This window comes from Cervus canadensis, chromosome 10 (assembly GCF_019320065.1).
Source record: "Cervus canadensis isolate Bull #8, Minnesota chromosome 10, ASM1932006v1, whole genome shotgun sequence".
Classification (NCBI taxonomy): Eukaryota; Metazoa; Chordata; class Mammalia; order Artiodactyla; family Cervidae; genus Cervus; species Cervus canadensis.
In genome coordinates this window covers 74,026,462-74,046,099 of record NC_057395.1, presented here as the reverse complement: position 1 = coordinate 74,046,099, position 19,638 = coordinate 74,026,462, and the positions used below count along the sequence as shown (strand labels likewise).

Below are 19,638 nucleotides of genomic sequence, written 5' to 3'. Positions count from 1 at the left end.
CAGGCGCACTGCTAAGGACTGCATGGGCCTTATCTGTTTTATTCTCCAGAACATCTCATTCTCCACTTTATACATATGGAAAATGAGGCAAAGGAAAGTCAAAGAAACACTACTAAGGATTCAAAACCAATATCAACCTGAAGTTATCTGTGGTTCCTTGTGCTAAGTTGCTTCAGTCCTGTCTGACTCTGTGTGACCCCATGGACTGAAGGCCGCCAGGCTCCTCTGTCCATGGGATTCTCCAGGCAAGAACAGTAGAGTGGGTTCCCATGCCCTCCTCCAGGGAATCTTCCGCACCCAGGGACCAAACTTGTGTCTCTTACGTCTCCCGCATTGACAGGCAGGTTCTTTACCACTAGCACCACCTGGGAAGCCCATAGGTTACTCTATTCATCCATCACCCATCCATCCACCTAACCAAGCACCCACTTCACCTCCACTCACTCACTCACCCACCCAACCATAAATAATTTTTAAGGATCTACCATAAGTCAGGCACTGAGCTGTGTGATAATTAGGAACAGAAATTTAAATACATATATAGGAGTAAAAAATTGTCTTCGTCCTGAACTAAGTCACCATCTAGAGCAGGGGTTATTAACCTTGGGTGCATAAAACTGGGTGCATTTGGAGAGCTTTAAAAACATCTCAGGACTTCTCAGGTTGTCCAGTGATTAAGACACTGTGCTTCTAATGCAGGGGGTGGGGTTTGATCCTTGGTCAGGAGAACTTAGATCTCACATGCCTCGTGGGGCAGCCAAAAAATTAAAATAAAAAAAAACAAACAACTCACTGCCTGGGTCACATTTCTGAACAATTAAATCAGACTCCTTGGGGGTAAGATCTGGATATTTGCATTAAACTTTTACCGAAAAACTTCCCAGGAGAGTCCATTGTGCACCCCGGTTTAAAACCAGTCCTGGAGCCTGGTTCTCAAAGCACGGTCCCTGGACTGGCAACATCAGCATTGTCTGGAAATTGCTAGAAATGCAAATTCTTGGGCCCCACTCCCAAACCATGACAGAAGCAGAAATGTGGGCACGGGGCCCTGCAACCGGTATACCAACAGAACTTCCAAGGTGATTTAGATGCACCAGAGAATTTGAGAACATAAACTATCTCCTTAAATTACAGAAATATACATTCATGCACACGTAAAACATAGAAGAAATCTTCAACAACAGGAACACAAAACACTGATAACGGTAGTTACTTCTGGGGAGGGGAGGAAACCATTAAGATTGGGTAAATGCAGCAAAGAGGAATTTGGCCTAACATTCAAGTTTTTATAAGGACTATGTTACTTGGTGATCAGAAATTAAATTGTCTTAAAAAAAAAAGCAGCAGCAAGGGAGGGCGCTGCAGACAGGGGACACAGCGTGTGCTAAGGCTGTGAGATCACGGAGGGTGGAGCTCATTTAATCACCGCATACTACAGTCTTGCAGGGTGCTGTGTCTCCTGTCTCGATTCCTTTTACAAGTATTTCTTCTTCTTTTTAAAATGGTGAGTGTCATTTTAAAAAACTGAGGTGTGGTTGATCTGCAAAGTTTCAAGTGTACAGCAAAGTGATTCAGATTTTCTTTTGTTATAGGTTATTGCAAGGCATTGACTATAGGCATGTCCCTGGTGGTCCAGAGGTGAAGACTGCTCTTTCACTGCAGCATACGTGGGTTCAATCCCTAGTCAGGGAACTAAGATCCCGCAGGCCATGCAGCACAGCGAAAAAAAAAAAAAAAAAAGCCTACTGGGGACTTCCCTGGTGGTCCAGTGGCTAAGACTCCACACTCCCAATGCAGGGGTTTGAGCTTTGATCCCTGGTCAGGGAACTAGATCCTATGGGCTGCAACTAAGACATGGTGCATTGAAATTAATTAATTAATTAAAAAACCCAAGATACTGAGTATAGTTCTCTGTGCTATACTGTAGGTGCTTGTTATTTCTCTGTTTTGTATATAGTAGTATGTACCTATTAATCCCAAACTCCTAATTTATCCCTGTCCCCCCTGTGGTAACTGTAAGTTTGTTTTCTTAAGTATTTTTTAAGCACGTACTATGCATCATACCTTGTTCTCAGCAGGTATGTAGGCAACTAAAGTAGGTAAGATCTGCCTTCAGAGAACTTACCTTCTGGTGGAGGGGCAGACAAAAAGCAAGTGAGCAAACACAGCACGCTGGGCAGGGAGTAGGAACGCAAACAAAATACACAGAACAGCATGGCTGGATGTTCTGCTGGCTTCCCCCTCACCCTGCTCCAGAACCTGACCTGTTCTCCCCCTCCATCACCACCACCGCATCTAAGCCACCGTGGCCTCTCACTTTACTGTAACTCCTTCCTCTCCAGCCCCTGGACTCCCATTGTGTGCATCCCCAGTCCTTTCTCACATGCAGCCTGAGGGATCCTGTCCACATAGATCAGATCATCTCTCATCTGCTCTCAACCCTCCCACAGCTCCCATCTCGCTCAGGGTAGAAGCCAAGTCCTTCCAAGGGCTCACGGAATCTGATCCTGGGTACCTCTCTGACCTCATCTCCCTGCCACTGGTCCCTTGCTCACTGGGCTCCAGCCACACCAACCTCCTCATTGCTCCTCGCGTGCTCTGGGACAGCGGCTGCCTCAGGACCTTTGCACCTGCTATTTCCTCTGCTTCTAAGGCTCTTCCTCCCTGTCACCATGAAGCGCTCTCGCACACCTCCTTCAGGTCTCTCTCTTTTTTCTTCCTTAAATTAACTAACCTATTTGTTTGGCTGTGTTGGGCCTTAGTTATGGCACATGGGATCTTCATTGCATCATGTGGGACGTTTCATTGCAGTGCACAGGCTTAGTTGCTCCAAGACATGTGGGATCTTACTTCTTTGACCAGGGATCAAACCCAAGTCCCCTGTATTACAAGCAGGATTCTTAACCACTGGACGGCCAGGGAAGTTACTCTTTCAGGTCCTTCTTCAAGTGTTCCCTTCCCAGTGACATTATTTCTAGTGCCCCTAATAAAAACTGCAATCCCACGTCCCTGCATTTCTTATCCCACCTTGCTTTCTGACCCCTACCGCACAGTATGTGACACCATCCACCACGCTACATATTCTTCTTATCCACTGTTATCACCAGACCCTTGTCCTACCATTACCCTGGGTTAGGCTCCAGGAGGCAAAGCTTTTGTATTTTCTTGCTAGTACTTACACAATGCTGGGCATGTGCTTGAGGAAACATTTCTTGAATGAAAGAATGAATGAATAAACAAATGATTACTTCTGCAGGGAAAGACCTCTCTGATAAGAACTGGAGGATGAAGGGATGGTCCTGTGATGGGAGGAAACCTGGTCCGAGCAGAGGAACAGCGAGTGTGAAGGCCCTCAGGGCAGAATCAGACTTGTGAGTTAGAGCGAAAGAAACCAGGCCAGGGGCTGGGCGCCGTGGTCAGGGGCGATGCGGAGGGGTCCAGCCTGAGAGGCTGCCTGGGACACAAAGTGGAGCCCCCCGGCCAAGAGTAAGGAATTCAGATCTGATTCTGTACTTTTTAAGAACACCAAGCCCGCTCCATGTTTTAAGTCATATCAACCTCACATCAACCATGAGCTTGGTGGACTAATTATTCTACTTAACAGAAGAGGCACATGAGCCCCCAAGAGACTAGGCCGCTAGACTAGGGACTTTAAAAAGGTGGGGGTTAAAGTAGGAAACACAATGGGAGCCTTGGGGGTTTTCTTGGGTTTGAGTTTCCCCTCCGGACCTCCCGGAGTGTAGGCCTTGTGGCCCATGCCTCCTGGGGTCCTCCTTGGGGCTGGACCCTTGCAGCCACTCTGTAACAGAAGGGGCGGGCCCAGGAGGGGGGAGACCAGAGGTCAGGTAGGAGGAGTAGCTGAGTCTGACACTTGAGTTCACAGCTAGAGTGGAATGTCCCCTGCTGAGTCCCGGAGCTCACTGCCCACACCAATAATCAAGAGAAAGAAACATGTGTACGTTGTTTGTGTGCGTGTGTGTGTGTGTGTGTGCGTGTGTAACCTGACCCTGCTAGCCCTGCCTGGTCTGAATTTGGAAGCGACCTCTCTCTGCCCCTTTGCTCACCCCCAAAGTCTTTCCCTTGGCCCTAGCTGACCCCCCGGCATTGGAAAGGGTGCAGACAGCTCCAAGTCACAAAAAAGGAGAGAGATGAGGTGTTTGTGGGTACCACCACTTGGGGAGGGTATGAACATCTGGGGTCTAAAGACCCTTAAGATCTTGAGTTTAGAAGCAGAGAGTCTGGAGCCAGAGGACTGGGTTTAATTCCTGGCCCTGCCACGAGCTGTGTGACTTTAAGCCAGTTACTCAACTCCCCAGGCCTCAAGTTCCACATCTGTAAAATGGGCTCACAACCCAATAGAGGTGTAATAATTACAAGAGAAACAGTAATTAGGAAAACGGACTTTTGAGTTGTTATTTAGTCTCGAAGTTACATCCAACTCTTCTGCAACCTCATGGACTGTAGCCCACGAGGCATGGGGTTTTCCAGGCAAGAATACTGCAGTGCATGGCCGTTTCCTTCTCCAGGGGATCCTCCTGACCCAGGGACTGAACCTGTGTCTCCTGCACTGGCAGGCATATTCTTTACCACTGTGCCACCCGGGATGCCCCGGAGTCTGATTACTTAGGTCCAAAATTGGCAATCACTAAACTGTCGTCTCAGTCAAGCCACTTAACTTGTGTCTCACCTGTAAAACAAGTGTCCACTTCTTAGAGTTGCAGACACTAAAGTGTTAATACATGTGAATGACTGACACATAGCAGGTGCCAAGGGTTTGCTTTGACAGTGATGGAGGAGGAGGAGGATTCATCTAGATTTCTATTGCTCTGAACAGGGCCTGAGACAGAATAGATGCTCACAAAAACAAAAGGCAAGAGGGGGTGGCAGTCACTCACGTTCACCACAGCTGCCCCTCAGTCCCCAGTGGTGGCAGCCAGGTTCCCAGGTGGGGACACAGGCCCTGCACTTCTAGAGCACTCAGCATCTCCAGAGAAACTAGAAATCCAGATTTTTTATGTGTACTCTCTCAATTTTTACAAGTTACCTTTATTTAAACCACAGTATAAAGCAAACAAAGACGCACCTGAAGGCCAGGCTTGGCTGTGAGCTGCCAAGTTTGTAACCATGGATTTGAGTCCACTGTGACTATTTGTCTTTTTCTTTTTTGGCCATGTTGTGTGGCATGTGGGATGTGATAGTTCCCTGACCAGGGATCAAACCCGAGTCCTCTGCATTGGAAGTGCAGAGTCTTAACCCACTGGATTTCCAGGGAAGTCCCCATTGCGGCTATTTAATTCAATGGATGTAAGTTTATTTATTATGCTTCCAAGCTGGTGGCTCAGTAGAGAATCTGCCTGCAATACATGAGACCGAGGTTTGATCCCTGGGTCAGCAAGATGCCCTGGAGAAGGGCATGGCTACCCACTCCAGTAATCATGCCTGGAGAATCCCATGGACAGAGGAGCCCCGAGGGCTAAAGTCTATGGGCTCGCAAAGAGTCAGACATGACTTAAGGACTGACACTTCACATAACATCACCTCATTTGACCCTTGCAGTAAGCACCCTACAGAGTGGTCATGTTTCCCAGCTCCCCATTCGACAGGTGAGGAAGTTGAGGCCCAGGAAGGATGAACGATTTGCTCAAGGTCACCTGGCTGGGAGTCAGTCTGGGATCCTGCTCCCTCAGCAGTCTATGCCCTTTTCTGTTGCTACTGGCTCTGAAATGAAGAGTCTTTAGTTGACTGGTGCCTTCAGGCTGAAGGAAAAGGAAGACTGTCTTTGAACAGGGCTCTGGAAATTATCTCAAACTCTCAAAGAGCTCAGGGTGGCTTATCCAGATGCTCCACAGGCCTGGGAGGAATGAGAGTGTGTTGGTCTACCATGCAGCTTTGGCACAGGAGCCCAGACCCTCTTGATGGTACTCTCAGCAAGGCTGTTTCAGCTTCACGACCAGCATGTAAGACATTACTGACTGCTGTCTTGGTGACAGCAGTCATTACTCCTCAAAGCCTGGAGTTGCTTAAAAGCAAATTCCTTCTGATGTTATATTCAACTAGAACCATGTCTCTTTGGTTTTCATGACAATTACATAGCACTGTGTCCCCACGAACTGGCCTCAAACACAGACAATGAAGGAGAGACAGCCAGGGGTCTTGGGATACCAGCAGCAAATCTCAAAGCTGCTCAAATAAAGGGTTAAGCCCAATGGTTAAACATAATAGCTTAATGCCTTTTGCTAAGTAACTCTGAGCTTTACCAGGAAGGCTGACAGATCCCAAACAGTGCAAACAATAGCTGGAATTGTTCTAGTGAAAACTAGTCCGACTGCATCATTTGCCAATAATTTTTTAAACAGCTTAACTCTCCTCTGCTTCCTTGACTCCAACCCGACCTGAAAGCAAAAGGCAGATGAGTTGTTGTCCCAACGTCAACCCCCAGTAAACAGGACGCCTGCTTGGATGGGGCGATGGCAGGAGAGGACTCAGAGGTCCAGCCCCAGAGCCTGCAGGACACACCCGGGGCCAGGCCTGGAACCTGAAACTGACAAGTGCCTGTGGAGGTGTCAGCATTTCTTGGAACTGGAGACCAAGACAGCAGGTTCAGAACACGAACCAGCACACTTTACCTTTAATGACTAGACAAAATTGTTAGCAATGTACAAACTTTTGGTCCAGAGTCAATAATCTAATTGGATGGGAAGAGAAATTGTAATGACAGTACTTGGGAGAGGATGCGTGTCTAAGCCTGTCAGTCCCTTACCACGCTCCGCGGGGTGAACGGAACCACCACCAGGCCCGCTAAAACACACAGCAGGAGGCCTACCTTCTCTGTCACTCAGAGTCCAGACATCAGCGTCAGCACGGCTAAGCTTCAGTTTACCCGGACGATCACTGTTTACAGTAAGGCTGGGTGAGACCAGGAGTTCTAGCATTTCCTTGTACCTGAAAGAAAACAAAGGGAAATATAATTTATTCATTAATTATGCATGCTTACTAATGATTCCCATTTCTTTCCCTAAGAGTATAAATATTAAAGCTGATTACCTAAACTCAGCCATCTTATAAATTCTACATCATAAAAATTCACTGAACTTTTCATCAGAGGGAAATGAGGAATTGAAATGAAGTACTTGCTCCCCTCTGGAGGATACACCCACTTGATTAAAACTTTCCCCTCCTTCCTCCTGTATTTTGCCATTAGAAAAATTATATTTGGGCCTCTTTTAAATGTCATCTAAGTGAGCTGGAGTGAGCCAGGGAGACTTTCCAGTAGAGGCAGAGAGAAACAGGTGGAGAGGTAGAATTGAATTTGGATTCCTAGAAGCCAGAGGCGTGGAGAGAAGGTGGCGTTGACTGCAGTTAAGAGAAACTGAATGTGGTGTTACATGTCACTTGTGCAAACGGAGAAAGGTTCAAAAAATGTCACGGATATGTAAATGCCCCTCTAGGCAGCAGAGCTCTCAGCCCAGCGCTGTGGTCCCCATCAAGAAAGAATACACTAGCTCCTGAATCACCCAGGATTTTCATAAATGCTATGGGGTAGGGGAGGGCAGAAAGAGAAAGACAAATACCATGTGATATCATGGAATCGGGGAGTAAGGTTTTTGATTAATGGGCACAATGTCAAACACAGCAATTTTCAAAGGACTAAACTACAACCAATAACATGTGACACTGATTCAAGTGGTCCTCAGAGAAAGGCTAAGGTGGTCACTGCACATTAGTATCCAGGGTCATCCTCGGCAGGATCCATTGTTACCGTGGTAACAGAACACAGTGTACCAATTGATGGCAACATGGTTATAAACACACATTCCATCCTGAAAAGATTCTGGATTCAAATTCCACTTCACTACTTGGTACTTTGAACCAAACTGCTTCAAGTCAAAAGTTTTCTCCTTTGAACAATGTGGATTATCAGTATCTCCATTAGAAGATCATGGTGAAGATGCAAAGAGACGAGATATAAGTAAAGGACCTACCAGGCAGCAACCTAAATTCCCATTCACTACCACAGGAATGAAGAATACAGGTAGAAAGGTCTCACAATGGAATACAATACAGCAATGAAAAAGATTGCCCTGGAGCGCCATGAACAGATTGCCAAACAAAGCAATGGGCGATGAGACAGAAGGGTACCTAACGTATGATACCATTTCTATGAAGTTCAAAGATATACAAATCAATATTACACACTGTTCAGGGATAGATACCAAAAAAAAAAAAAGATAATAATATGCATAGGAATGATAGACACCTGTTTCAGGAGAATGGTTAGCTAGGGGTCATCGGGGGATGCAATTTAGGAAAAGGTACCCTGGGGCTTCAACTGTGTTTGCAACAATGTAGTTCAGAGGTTGACACAAACTCTGATCCATCCATATCCAGCTTATCATCTGTTTTTGTGTGACCCATAAACTAAGAATGGCTTTCATATTTTTAAATGGTTGAAAATAATCCTAAGAAGGATAGCATTTCATGACCTGTGAAAATTATGTGAAATTCAAATTTCAGTGTCCATTAGTAAAGTCTTCTTGGAGCACAGCCCTGCTTGGCAGGTTACTGTATCCTTCACGGCTACTTTTATGCTGCAATTTCTGTGTAGAGTAGTTGCCATAGAGACCCGGAAAGCTGAAAATATTTCATATCTGGCAGTAAAAGTTTGCCACCGCCTGTTTTAGTCTGTAAGTAAGTGGTGGAGGGCAGGAGGAGAAGGGGGCAACAGAGGATGAGGTGTTGGATGGCATCACTGACTCAATGGACATGAGTTTGAGCAAGCTCCAGGAGACAGTGAAGGACAGGGAAGCCTGGCATGCTGCAGTCCACAGGGTCGCAAAGAGTCAGACATGACTTAGGGACTGAACAAGTGGTGGCTAAGTCGCTATGTCATGTCTGACTCTTGTGACCCCATGGACTGTAGCCCGTCAGGCTCCTCCATCCGTGGGATTTCCCAGGGGACCTTCTCCACCCAGGTATGGAACCAGCATCTTCTGCATTGCAGGCGGATTCTTTACTGACTGAGACACCAGGGAAGCTCTCATAGGGTTACTCTATATCTCTGCATGCCCAAAATACTCCATAATTTTTAAGAAAGAAAGAAATCACTTATCCCAGGACTTGCATATAGGAAAGACTTTATATATGCTTTTTAATCAGAAGAGAAAATTCCACACAAACTAGCTCCTAGTGTTTATGTCTTTCTGTGAGCTGATAAACATTTGGGTCTTAAGTGTTCCTGTGTATACATGGGTCCTGAGATCCGGTTTTCTTGTTCCTCAAGTGCCACAAGGCTCTCCAGAAAGAGGCCTCCGTGTCTCTTTGATATATCAAGACATATTTTGTGGAGTGTGGCAAGCAGCAGACACTGAACTTATTGTCTGAGTGTAGGTGTCAGAAATTTGCATTTTATCCAAACTCATTCCCTTCATTCTTTTGGGTATATGCAAATAATTAAAGGTTAAAAAATAAATAATGTTGTAAAAAATTGCCTTGGTCTCTAAACAGCCAAATGCTACGTGTGGGTGTAAGTGTTAGTCGCCCAGTCGTGCCCGACTCTCTGCGACCCCATGGACTGCAGTCCACCAGGTCCTTCTGTCCATGAGATTCTCCGGGCGACAGTACTGGAGTGGGTTGCCATTTCCTTCTCTAGAGGATCTTCCTGACCCAGGGATCGAACCCAGGTTTCCTGCACTGCAGGCAGATTCTTTACCGACTGAGCTACAAAGGAAGCCCCATGTGTGGGTATGAAAAGCAGCAAATTGTTAGCTAGATGACCAAATCCAGTGAAAAACATAAGGAATTGTTTTTACTCCTTCTTAGGGTTTAATATTTGAAGTAGTTGCCAATATTAAAAAATGAGGTGATTTCACGTAAGAATCTAGAGTTTCAGCTTCTCTTGAAGAATTAGAGGAATACTGACCGTTCTTGTATTGCAACTATCAGCTGGCTGCCCAGTTTGGTCAAGGCATATGAGCTCGTTTGCCATAGTCCCCACCACTCCCTAGTGTCTTGTATTTGACCCCCTCTCCCTTTTTCCATCTCCTTTCCCCGCGGTCTTTCCAGGCTTTTGTTTGAGCTCCGTGGATTATGTGCCATCAGACGAGCCTGATGAGGAAGGAAACAGCAATGTAACACTCCTGGCCTCAGTCTCATAGCTTATGATTTTTTTACTGAGTATCACTGTCGCCCTCAAGGGCAATCAGCACATCTAAACAGAGTTTATTGACGTTATAGCACAGCAAGAAGGTGTCATGAGTTCTAACTCTGGGATGGAGTATCGCTATTAAAACTTTGGTGTCTTCACCTTAGACTCTTGCCTAAGGTCCATGAAGGCCAGCTCAATGTGGAAACCACCCCTATTATCCCCACAGCATCTGATACAGAATCTTGTTCATTCTGTCATCTGATTAACATCTGTTGAAGGATGAGAGGAAGGGGGAGATGGAGGAAGACAGGAACTTGGAGGGAGAGGAGAGAGGAAATCTGTAATTGGAGCAATTAGCTTCTTTTAAAAACTCCTATTAATTTTTGTTTTCCACCTCACCCTAGAGAATGCTCCTAATGTATTAAATATGTAATTATGTCTCCTTGTAAATGATGCTATATTGTTTTATGTGACATATGTGGGGTTTTTTGGTTTGTTTTTTGGCCATGCCAGGCACATGTGGGATTTTAGTTCCCTGACCAGGTATTGAACCTGTGCCCCTGCATTGGGAGCATGGAGTCTTAACCATTGGTCTGCCCGGGAAGTCCTGTGACATGTGTTTTAATTTATATGAATAGGATTACGCATGAGACCTCATTTGGTTTATCAGGATTTTTTCTAGTCTGCACTATGATTTTATAATATATATATATATATATAATTAGATGGTTATTTAGCTTGTAGCTAGAATTCCATACTGCATACCCACTTTATTGTATTTATGCATTGCTTTAGTGATGGACATATAGGATGCCTTCATCTCTCAGCTACTATAAACAATGTTGCAATGAACATATTCATTAAACATATATATACACACACACATAACACACACATGTATATGTAATGTGGTGTAGTTACACACACATACATATTCTTAAAACATATAAATATTTGAGGAGGATTCCTGTCTTACTGGGTATACATGAAATGAACCTGACCCAAGTACTAGCAGATTTTTCTTCATAAATCCTGGGCTAATCTAGATTTTTACCATAAGTACATGTGCGTTCTAATTTCATAAATTCTTGCTAACACTTGGCATTGTCAAGCTTTCTAATGGCTGCCAAACTGCTGAATGGAAAGCAATTATCTCATACTGGTTTTAATTTTCATTTCTATGATTACTAGAGAGTTTGAACATATATTCACATAATTGTGGGCCATATGAGCTTCTAGGAACTGTCTATTCATACCTTTTATCCTTGCCCATCCTTCTATTGGGTTTTCTTTTCTCTCCCTTTTTGTTGATTTCCTGGAGTGCCTTGTAGAGTCTAGGTATTACTCCATTGTTGGTTTTGTTTTTTTCTTTTTGATGACAAAGCAAAAGGAGTGCGTCAAGACTGTATATCGTCAGCCTGCTTATTTAACTTCTATGCAGAGTACATCATGTGAAACGCCAGGCTGGATGAATCACAAGCTGGAATCAAGATTGCCAGAAGAATATGAATAATCTCAGATATGCAGATGACAGAACCCTAAAGGCAGAAAGCGAAGAGGAACTAAAGAGCCTCTTGATGAAGGTGAAAGAGGAGAATGAAAAACTGGCTTTAAAACTCAACATTTGTAGAACTAAGATCATGGCATTTGGACCCATCACTTCATGGCAAATATGGAATGGCAAAAATGGAAACAGTGACAGACTTTATTTTCTTGGGCTCCAAAATCACTGTAGATGGTGACTGCAGCCATGAAATTAAAAGATGCTTGCTCCTTGGAAGAAAAGCTATGACAAATGTAGACCGCATATTAAAAAGCAGACACATCACTTGCTGACAAAGGTCCATACAATCAAAGCTATGGTTTTTCCAGTTGTCCTGTATGGGGGTGACAGTTGGACCATAAATAAAGTTGAGTGCAGAAGAATTGATGCTTCTGAACCATGTGGCGCTACAGAAGACTCTTGAGAGTCCCCTGGACAGCAAGGGGATCCAACCAGTCAATCCTAAAGGAAATCAACCCTGAATATTCACGGGAAGGGCTGCTGCTGAAGCTGAAGCTCCAATAGTTTGGCCACCTGATGTGAAAAGCTGACTCATCAGAAAAGACCCTGATGCTGGGAAAGATTGAGGGCAGGAGGAGAAAGGGGTGACAGAGGATGAGATGGTTGGATGGCATCACCGACTCAACGGACATGAGCCTGAAAAACTCCGGGAGATGGTGAAGGACAGGGAAGCCTGGCGTGCTGCAGTCTGTGGGGTTGCAAAGAGTCAGACACAACTGAGTGACTGAACAACAAGATATTGCAGGGCAACTAAGGCAGGACTTGAAGGCTCAGGGCCCCAGAGATGAGACGTGGACTGAGGTAAGTCTGGCCTCGACTACTTTTCCCCTCAAGACATTTGCCAATTTATAAGCACGGAAGGAAAAAAAAGCAGCTTAGAGTTTTCCAGTCTCAACGAGCTGGGGAGACAAAAATTGGAGTTCAGGTTACTAAGGCAGCTAGGACCCAAGGAGCTAAGATCTTAGAGATGTGAGAACCACAGAGAAGTCAGCCTGACATCGGTGACAGTCGTTACCTTTGAGGTGTTTGCTGAAACCTAACCTGGGTGGGGTAAGAGTCAGAGAAGCCAAGTAAAAAGGGGGTGGCTAAGAAGGCAAGAAATGAAGCAGAGGACTGGCAATCTCCCAGTACCAGGGAGACAAAATTGGAGTTCATGGTCCATCAAGATGAGAATCCTTGGTAAACAAATCGGCCTTTTAATGAGACCTCTGAGAAGTCACTCCCTTGGAGTAAGGACCATCCAAATAGATCCTGTCTTGAATCATTTAAATCTCTTATTAGATCAAAGTGATTTGCCTCAACTGTCTCACTACTTGCCAGAAGAGCAACTTTTCTTTTGGGGAAGATGTCATCTTCCACAGTTTCCAAAAACTTTCCTACACAATGCTTAGCATTTCATAAAAATACAGGCATGCAACAGACAAAACCAAACATTCAAAAACCATGACAAAAAAACCAAACTCATATATAAGAGTCAGATATCAGAGTAACTAAGCAAGGACTTCTCAACAACCTTGATAATATGATCAAGAAAAGAGATTTACAATGGAAAATGCTACTAGAGAACTAGAATCACTAAAAAAAAATCAAATGGAAATTCTAAATCTGAAAAATACAATAACTGAAATTCAGAATTCAGCAGAGCATTTGAATCACAGATTCAAGTATAACAGAAGAAAAGATATATATATAGAAGAAAGATATATATATATATAAACAGAAGAAAAGAATGAACTGGGAGATAAGTCACTAGACAAATTTCAGAACGAAGGTTGGAAAACAAGTTTTTAAAAAAGCATAAAGTGAACACGGGACATGGAGTAAAGGTCTAACATACATGTAACAGGACCACAGAGGAGAGGAGAGAGAGAGCAACTTAGAAACAATATTTAATGACAAACTGGCCAAAAACCCCTCAAGATTGAGGAGGAACATCAAGCCAAAGCAATGAAGAAATTTTGTGAATTAGAAGCAGGATAAATACAGAGAAAAATACTCCACGGCATATCACAGTTTCAAACTATACACATGTGAGAATATATTAATCTCAAAAGCAGTCAGAGGGGGAATAAGGCAAATTATTTTTAAAGAAAGTCTAATAAGATTTCTCAACAGAAGCGATGGAAACCAGAAAACAACGGAATTTTATCTGCCAATGTAGAATACTATGCCAACAAAAATCCTTCAAATATGAAGAAAAAATGAAACAAATTAAGATCATTTGCCACTTGATTTTGCTACAAAATTTAGATTACTGTAGCAAATAGACTTGCAGTACAAAATAATACTCTGGAAGCATAAAAATTCAAGGAGGGATAAAGAGCAACATAAAAGGGTAAATTCAAGAGCAGAGAGGAACAAATAACCTTAACACATTCTAAGGACTGTGCATTTTCCTTGTAGTACAAGTACTAATTTATAGTAAACTTGTAAAGATTTATCATGGGTGCATTCTATAATATTTAGGGTAACTGCTTAGAGAATAAAAATAATAAATGTATGCCAACAAGCTAATCCAGGAGAAGGTGGAATAATAAAAATACTTGATTAATCCAAAGAAAGCAAGAAAGAAAAGAAACAAAGAAGAGATGGAACGCATAGAAAAAAATGATAGATTTAAACTTCAATTTATCAATAACTACATTCAATGCACTGCATTAGGGTCTTTGTTAGGTAATGCAAGATCTAAAATTCAAACATACCTAGAGCAGTACAAACATACCATCCTTAGGAGGAAAATAAATAAACATCACTAACAACGTCAACGGAGAAAGCAATGGCACCCCACTCCAGTACTCTTGCCTGGAAAATCCCATGGACAGAGGAGCCTGGTAGGCTACAGTCCATGGGGTCGCGAAGAGTCAGACACGACTGAGTGACTTCATTTTCACGCATTGGAGAAGGAAATGGCAACCCACTCCAGTGTTCTTGCCTGGGGAATTCCAGGGACGGCGGAGCCTGGTGGGCTGTCGTCTATGGGGTCGCACAGAGTCGGACACGACTGACGCGACTTAGCAGCAGCAGCAGCAGCAACGTCAAAGCAATAGAAATGTTAGTCCCGGGACTTCCCTGGCACACCAGTGGTTAGGACTCCGTGCTCTCACTGCTGAGGATCTGGGTTCAATTCCTGGTTAGGGAACTAAGATCCACAAGCTGCCCAGTATGGCCAAAAAAAAAAAAAAGTAGTCCCTAAAATAAATGCAATATATTTAAAAAATGTTAGTCCTCACACACCAAACAGGACCCCAAGTTAAGAACCTGATTATTGTTCTTTCCTGGTGCCACCTAGAGCTTATGGGCACTGCTATCTCATAGAAGCAAACCATTAACCACAAACTAGAGCAACATGAATAGTTCAAGGCAACATAAAGTGAGAGAAACCCTTCCAAAAATTCTAACCATAGCTCCTATGTCCCAAGCACCTGTTATGTGCCAGGCACTTTCCTTGATAATTTTTACCTTAATTATCTCCTTTAATTCGCTCAACCACCTGGGGAAATAGGATTATCCATGTCTATTGGGTTCACCAAAAAAGTTCATTCAGGGAACAAATTTTTTGGCTAACCCAATGTTTCCCAACAGGATGATGAATCATTCCTGTTTGGTGAACATTTCCTATTGTGCCCTGAGGATCTTAAGGAAAAAAAAAAAAAAAAAAGAAAGCTTTGTAAATTTCAGCACAGGGTGAATGTTGTGTTCATGTTTTATGGGTCATATTGTTTTATTATTGAATTACCTGAGGCATCAGAGGAAGTGGCACTAATCTCTCTGGTGTTTTGAGGGCTCTGAAGGTCCTAACCTGGCCCCATTATAGCACTCATTTTATAGACAATAGAAATAAAAACAGCTAACACTTAAAGATCATTGACTCTGGGGCTAGGAGCTCTTTGCATGTATCAGCTCACCTTAATGCAGTGATGTGGGTAGAGATGAGGAGGCTGAGGTTAAGACAGTGACCTGCTCGTTAGTGGGGGAGCCAGGATTCAGAACCAGGTGGTCTGGCTCCAGCGTCTGTGCTCTTAACCATGTAGTTGTTGTTGTTTGGTTACTAATTCATCTTCAACTCTTTTGTGACTCCATGGACTGTAGCCCATCAAGGCTCCTCTGTCCATGGGATTTCCCAGGCAAGAATATTGCCATCTCCTTCTCCAGGGGATCTTCCCGACCCAGGGATTGAACCCAGGTCTCTTGTATTTCCCATTGAGCCACCTGGGAAGTGTGCTCTTAACCACAGCTTGCGAGTGAAACTGGGTCAGAATTTAAACCCAGGGTCCATCCAGCTCCAACACCCACTAAGCCGGCTCTGTCACCTGCTACGTGGGTTCAAATCCTAGCTTTGTGTCTTATGAGCCTTGTGACCTTGGGCAAGTTATTTAACTTCTCTGAGCCTTATGCAACAGAATGGAGAAAATAATAATACCCTCTCAAGGAGGTTGTTCTGCACATTTTGTCAGAGAAGGCCTGAGTGAGTGTGTATTCAATAAAGAGTAATTACTGACATTATTTGCATTCACACAGACAAAAGCTTGAAAGACACAGTGGTCGATGCTGGGAACTGCCTTGAGGACTATCTGGAAACCACTGGTTCCTATCAGGGTCTGACAGGCAGAGTTAGTTCAGTTCTCTCACAGTTTTGGGGGACACTTCCTTCGCTTTCTCCTCCACCCCTTACAATTACCTGAAAGAAGACACTGGCTTATTCTCTTTGCAGCAAAGGTTAGAGAGAAATCAGGCTTGTCATAAGAGTCTGAGGGGAAGAGAAAGACTCAGCTTCCTTTTCATGAAGGCAGGGAAAGGAAGTGAAGGCACAGGATTCATTTACCAAACAAAATTTTGTCCTGCTTTGCACTGTTGCAAAATCCCGATACCCCAGCAGCTTCAGAACCGGGACAGGAGGAATGAGAAAGAAGAAAGAGGCCCAAGTCCCCGCCCTCTGCCCTCTCCTCCTTCTGCCGCTGCCAGCGGCTTGCCATCATTTGTTATCCTTGTCACCACCGGTGTCCCCGGGGACGGAGAAGCTCTGGGGGAGTGTGGAGGAGCCCCAGAGATGACAGCTGGAGGGTGGGGGCGGGGGTGACTTCAAAGGTTGGGAAGCATCAAAAGCAGATGGAGGGTCCCAGGCGGGCGGGCAGCTCACCTTTCCACACCCCCTGTCGAGCACACTCTACCTTGGCTGAGAACAGGGGCTCTGCCTGCTGGATGCAGAGGACAGATGGCCAGTCAGCCAAAGAGCCCTTAGGGCCAACTCCCGGCAGCCTTCGGGGGCTTAGAAATCCAAACCTGCCGACAGCGATCACCAGCTTCTGGAGGGGCAACAGCTGTGGCCCAAACCAGGACCTTCCTGGCTGCCTACACCCCATTTGATTTCATTCAAAATACATCTGCTTATCGTGAAATGTCTCTGCCCCCCAACCTCCGTTTCCCGGAGCCTAGGCGGGGTGGGGATGGGCACTCGTCGCACAAAAAGCCCAGGGTTTCCCCCCTCCTCCCCCTCCTTCAGCTCTCATGTCCAATCCATTATTCGGGCTTGTCAAGTGTACCTGCTAACATCCACGGAACCTGTGAGCTTCTCCCCACCGGCCCCCACGGCCATCGCCCAGGGCCAAGCCGCCACCCTCTCTGCCCTGGACAACTACCGCCGGCCTCCGAGCCGCCTCCCTGGGGCCACTCTGGCCTCCCTCCAGCTTGTTCTCTGCGTGCCAGCCAGAGGAACTTCTGACAACATAAATCTGAACCTGCCGCCTTCACTTCATCCTTGCTTAAAACCTCTGATTGTTCTTAGAACAAAGGAAAAACTTCTGAGCGCAGCCTTGATGCAGTTTCCCCTCGCTCACTGTCTCACTCCAGGGTGCTGGCCTTCCTCTCCCCCCACGCTCTCTGTCACGGGGCCTTTGCACATGCCGTTCCGTCTGCCTGGAATACCATTCCCCTCCGCCTGCCCTTTGGGGGTCTCAGCTCTAGCAGGATTTCCTCAGGGATCTGGGGTACTACCCTTCCCTGAGTACAGACCCTTCCCCCCCGGCGCCTTCCAGGGACCCATGCCCTCTCTTTCACACGCCAGTCACTATAACAATTTTTAGACTATTTAATTTCCATCTGTCTTCCCAACCAGCCTACAACCTCCCTGATGGCAGGGATTTTATTTTGTCCACCACTACAGTCCCCAGATCTCCTGCAGGGCCTGGTTCTTGATGACTATTTAATAAATACTTGTTGTAATATGGATGGATGTGCTGTATGAATAAACGTTACTTATTTACCGCCTGTTATATATTCCAAACACCGTGCTGGTCACAGTCATTGTCACTGCTCTGGACAGGACACTCATTTACATTCGTTGCCTGGCCCTTCTAGGAAAGGATTTTGAGACCCCTGGTTTACTCTTCCTGCCAGCGTTAGCACTGTAGGTAGACATGATCAGAAGTACGTGGATATTGGCTGTGGATCAATGAAGCCCGTGTGCCACAATTACTGAGCCCACGAGCCTAGAGCCTGCACACCACAATGAGAAGCCCAGGAGTAGTCCCCGATCGCCCCAACTAGAGAAAGCCCGCATGCAGCAACGAAGACCCAGTACAGCCAAAAATAAATAAAAAATTTAAAAGTACATGGATGTTGGATGCTACTATCCCCAGGCCATCCCAGAAGGGAGAAGTGTCCAAAAGCTCCTGAGCAAATGATACAGGTGTTTGTTAATTATGGTTGTCACACTTATTAAGTTCTGCCTGGCTATCATGTACTTGGTGTTCCTGCTTCCAGGTCCCATTAGTTTAATTTTTTTCCAGCTTTATTGAGATATAACTGAAACTTTACGTAAGTTTAAGGCATATGACGAGATGATTTCACACATGTACATATTGCAGAGGGATTTTGGTAGTCCCACGTGGAGCTTAGAAAGCAGGAAGAGAAAGCAGACACGTCCAGAGTCACAGCATGGAGGAGAAAGTTATCACTTAAGAAAGAAAGAACATGGTGGGAGCAGAGGGTGCCTGGCACTTGGTCCTGGTGGGTCTTGTGGCAACAGCATCTTTCCTTTCTTTAGGGGAACTGATTCTCCCCCACTTTCTGTGCATGTAGCTTGGGTGGGGCTGACTGACAGGCCCGGAGACTGGCCATTTGCATCCTCCATCCCTCTGTCTAGTGATTGGCTCAAGGGTTATGGTCACGTGAGTCAGTGGAGGCCAACGGGAGGCCTGGGGTTACCCGATGTAGAAGACATTTCTCCCACAGGACACAAATCTTGGAAGGTATCTATTTCACTGGCAGTGCAAGTCCACAGACTACCTTTGAGTGGCACAGTCTTAGAAGACTGTGACTCCCATTCTGATACATGCACATCACGTCTTTGGTGTTCAGTGTAAGAATAAACTGTAAGTGCCGTGAAATTCAGGGGTTGCTGTCCCCACAGACGACTTCCACATCTAGGGGGAAGGATGCCACCTGCGGACTGGTACAGTCACAAGCCTCTCCTCCTGTCCACATCTCCATCCTTCCACCCTGTCTCCCCCTTTACAGTGGGGAAGATGTCAGTTAACAGAAGTTGCGGGGCGAGGCTGGGATACAGAGGGAACCATCACCCCAGATGAATGAGGTACTTTCTGTCTCCTCTCCAAATGCGAGGAAGAAGGCTGGTAAAGTAGGAACACAGTTGACACTAAATTCATTCACTGATTCATTCACCGAGTCAAGCTGTCATTTAGAATCACTGCCTCTATTCATGTTGCTCTTGTTCAGTTGCTAGGTCGTGCCTGACTCTTTGCGACCCCATGGACTGCAGCACGCCAGGCTTCCCTGTCCCTCACCATCTCCTGGAGTTTGCTCAAACTCATGTCCATTGAGTCAATGATGCCATCCAACCATCTCATCGTCTGTTGTCCTCTTCTCCTTTTGCCTTCAATCTTTCCAGCATCAGTCTTTTCCAATGAGTCAG

At 45.2% G+C, this 19,638-nt stretch overlaps 1 protein-coding gene across 4 annotated transcripts in view; it reads right to left on the bottom strand.

The window, feature by feature from the left end:
- Positions 1–19,638, bottom strand: part of EYA2 (EYA transcriptional coactivator and phosphatase 2) — a 253,650-nt gene that overhangs the window by 164,650 nt on the left and 69,362 nt on the right. For all 4 annotated transcript variants that reach the window (XM_043479366.1, XM_043479365.1, XM_043479367.1 and 1 more), the window contains one exon: positions 6,824–6,942. In XM_043479366.1, coding sequence (XP_043335301.1) covers positions 6,824–6,932 — 109 coding nt within the window. In that variant the 5' untranslated portion in view covers positions 6,933–6,942. Of the gene's footprint in view, positions 1–6,823; positions 6,943–19,638 lie in introns of those variants that run through there.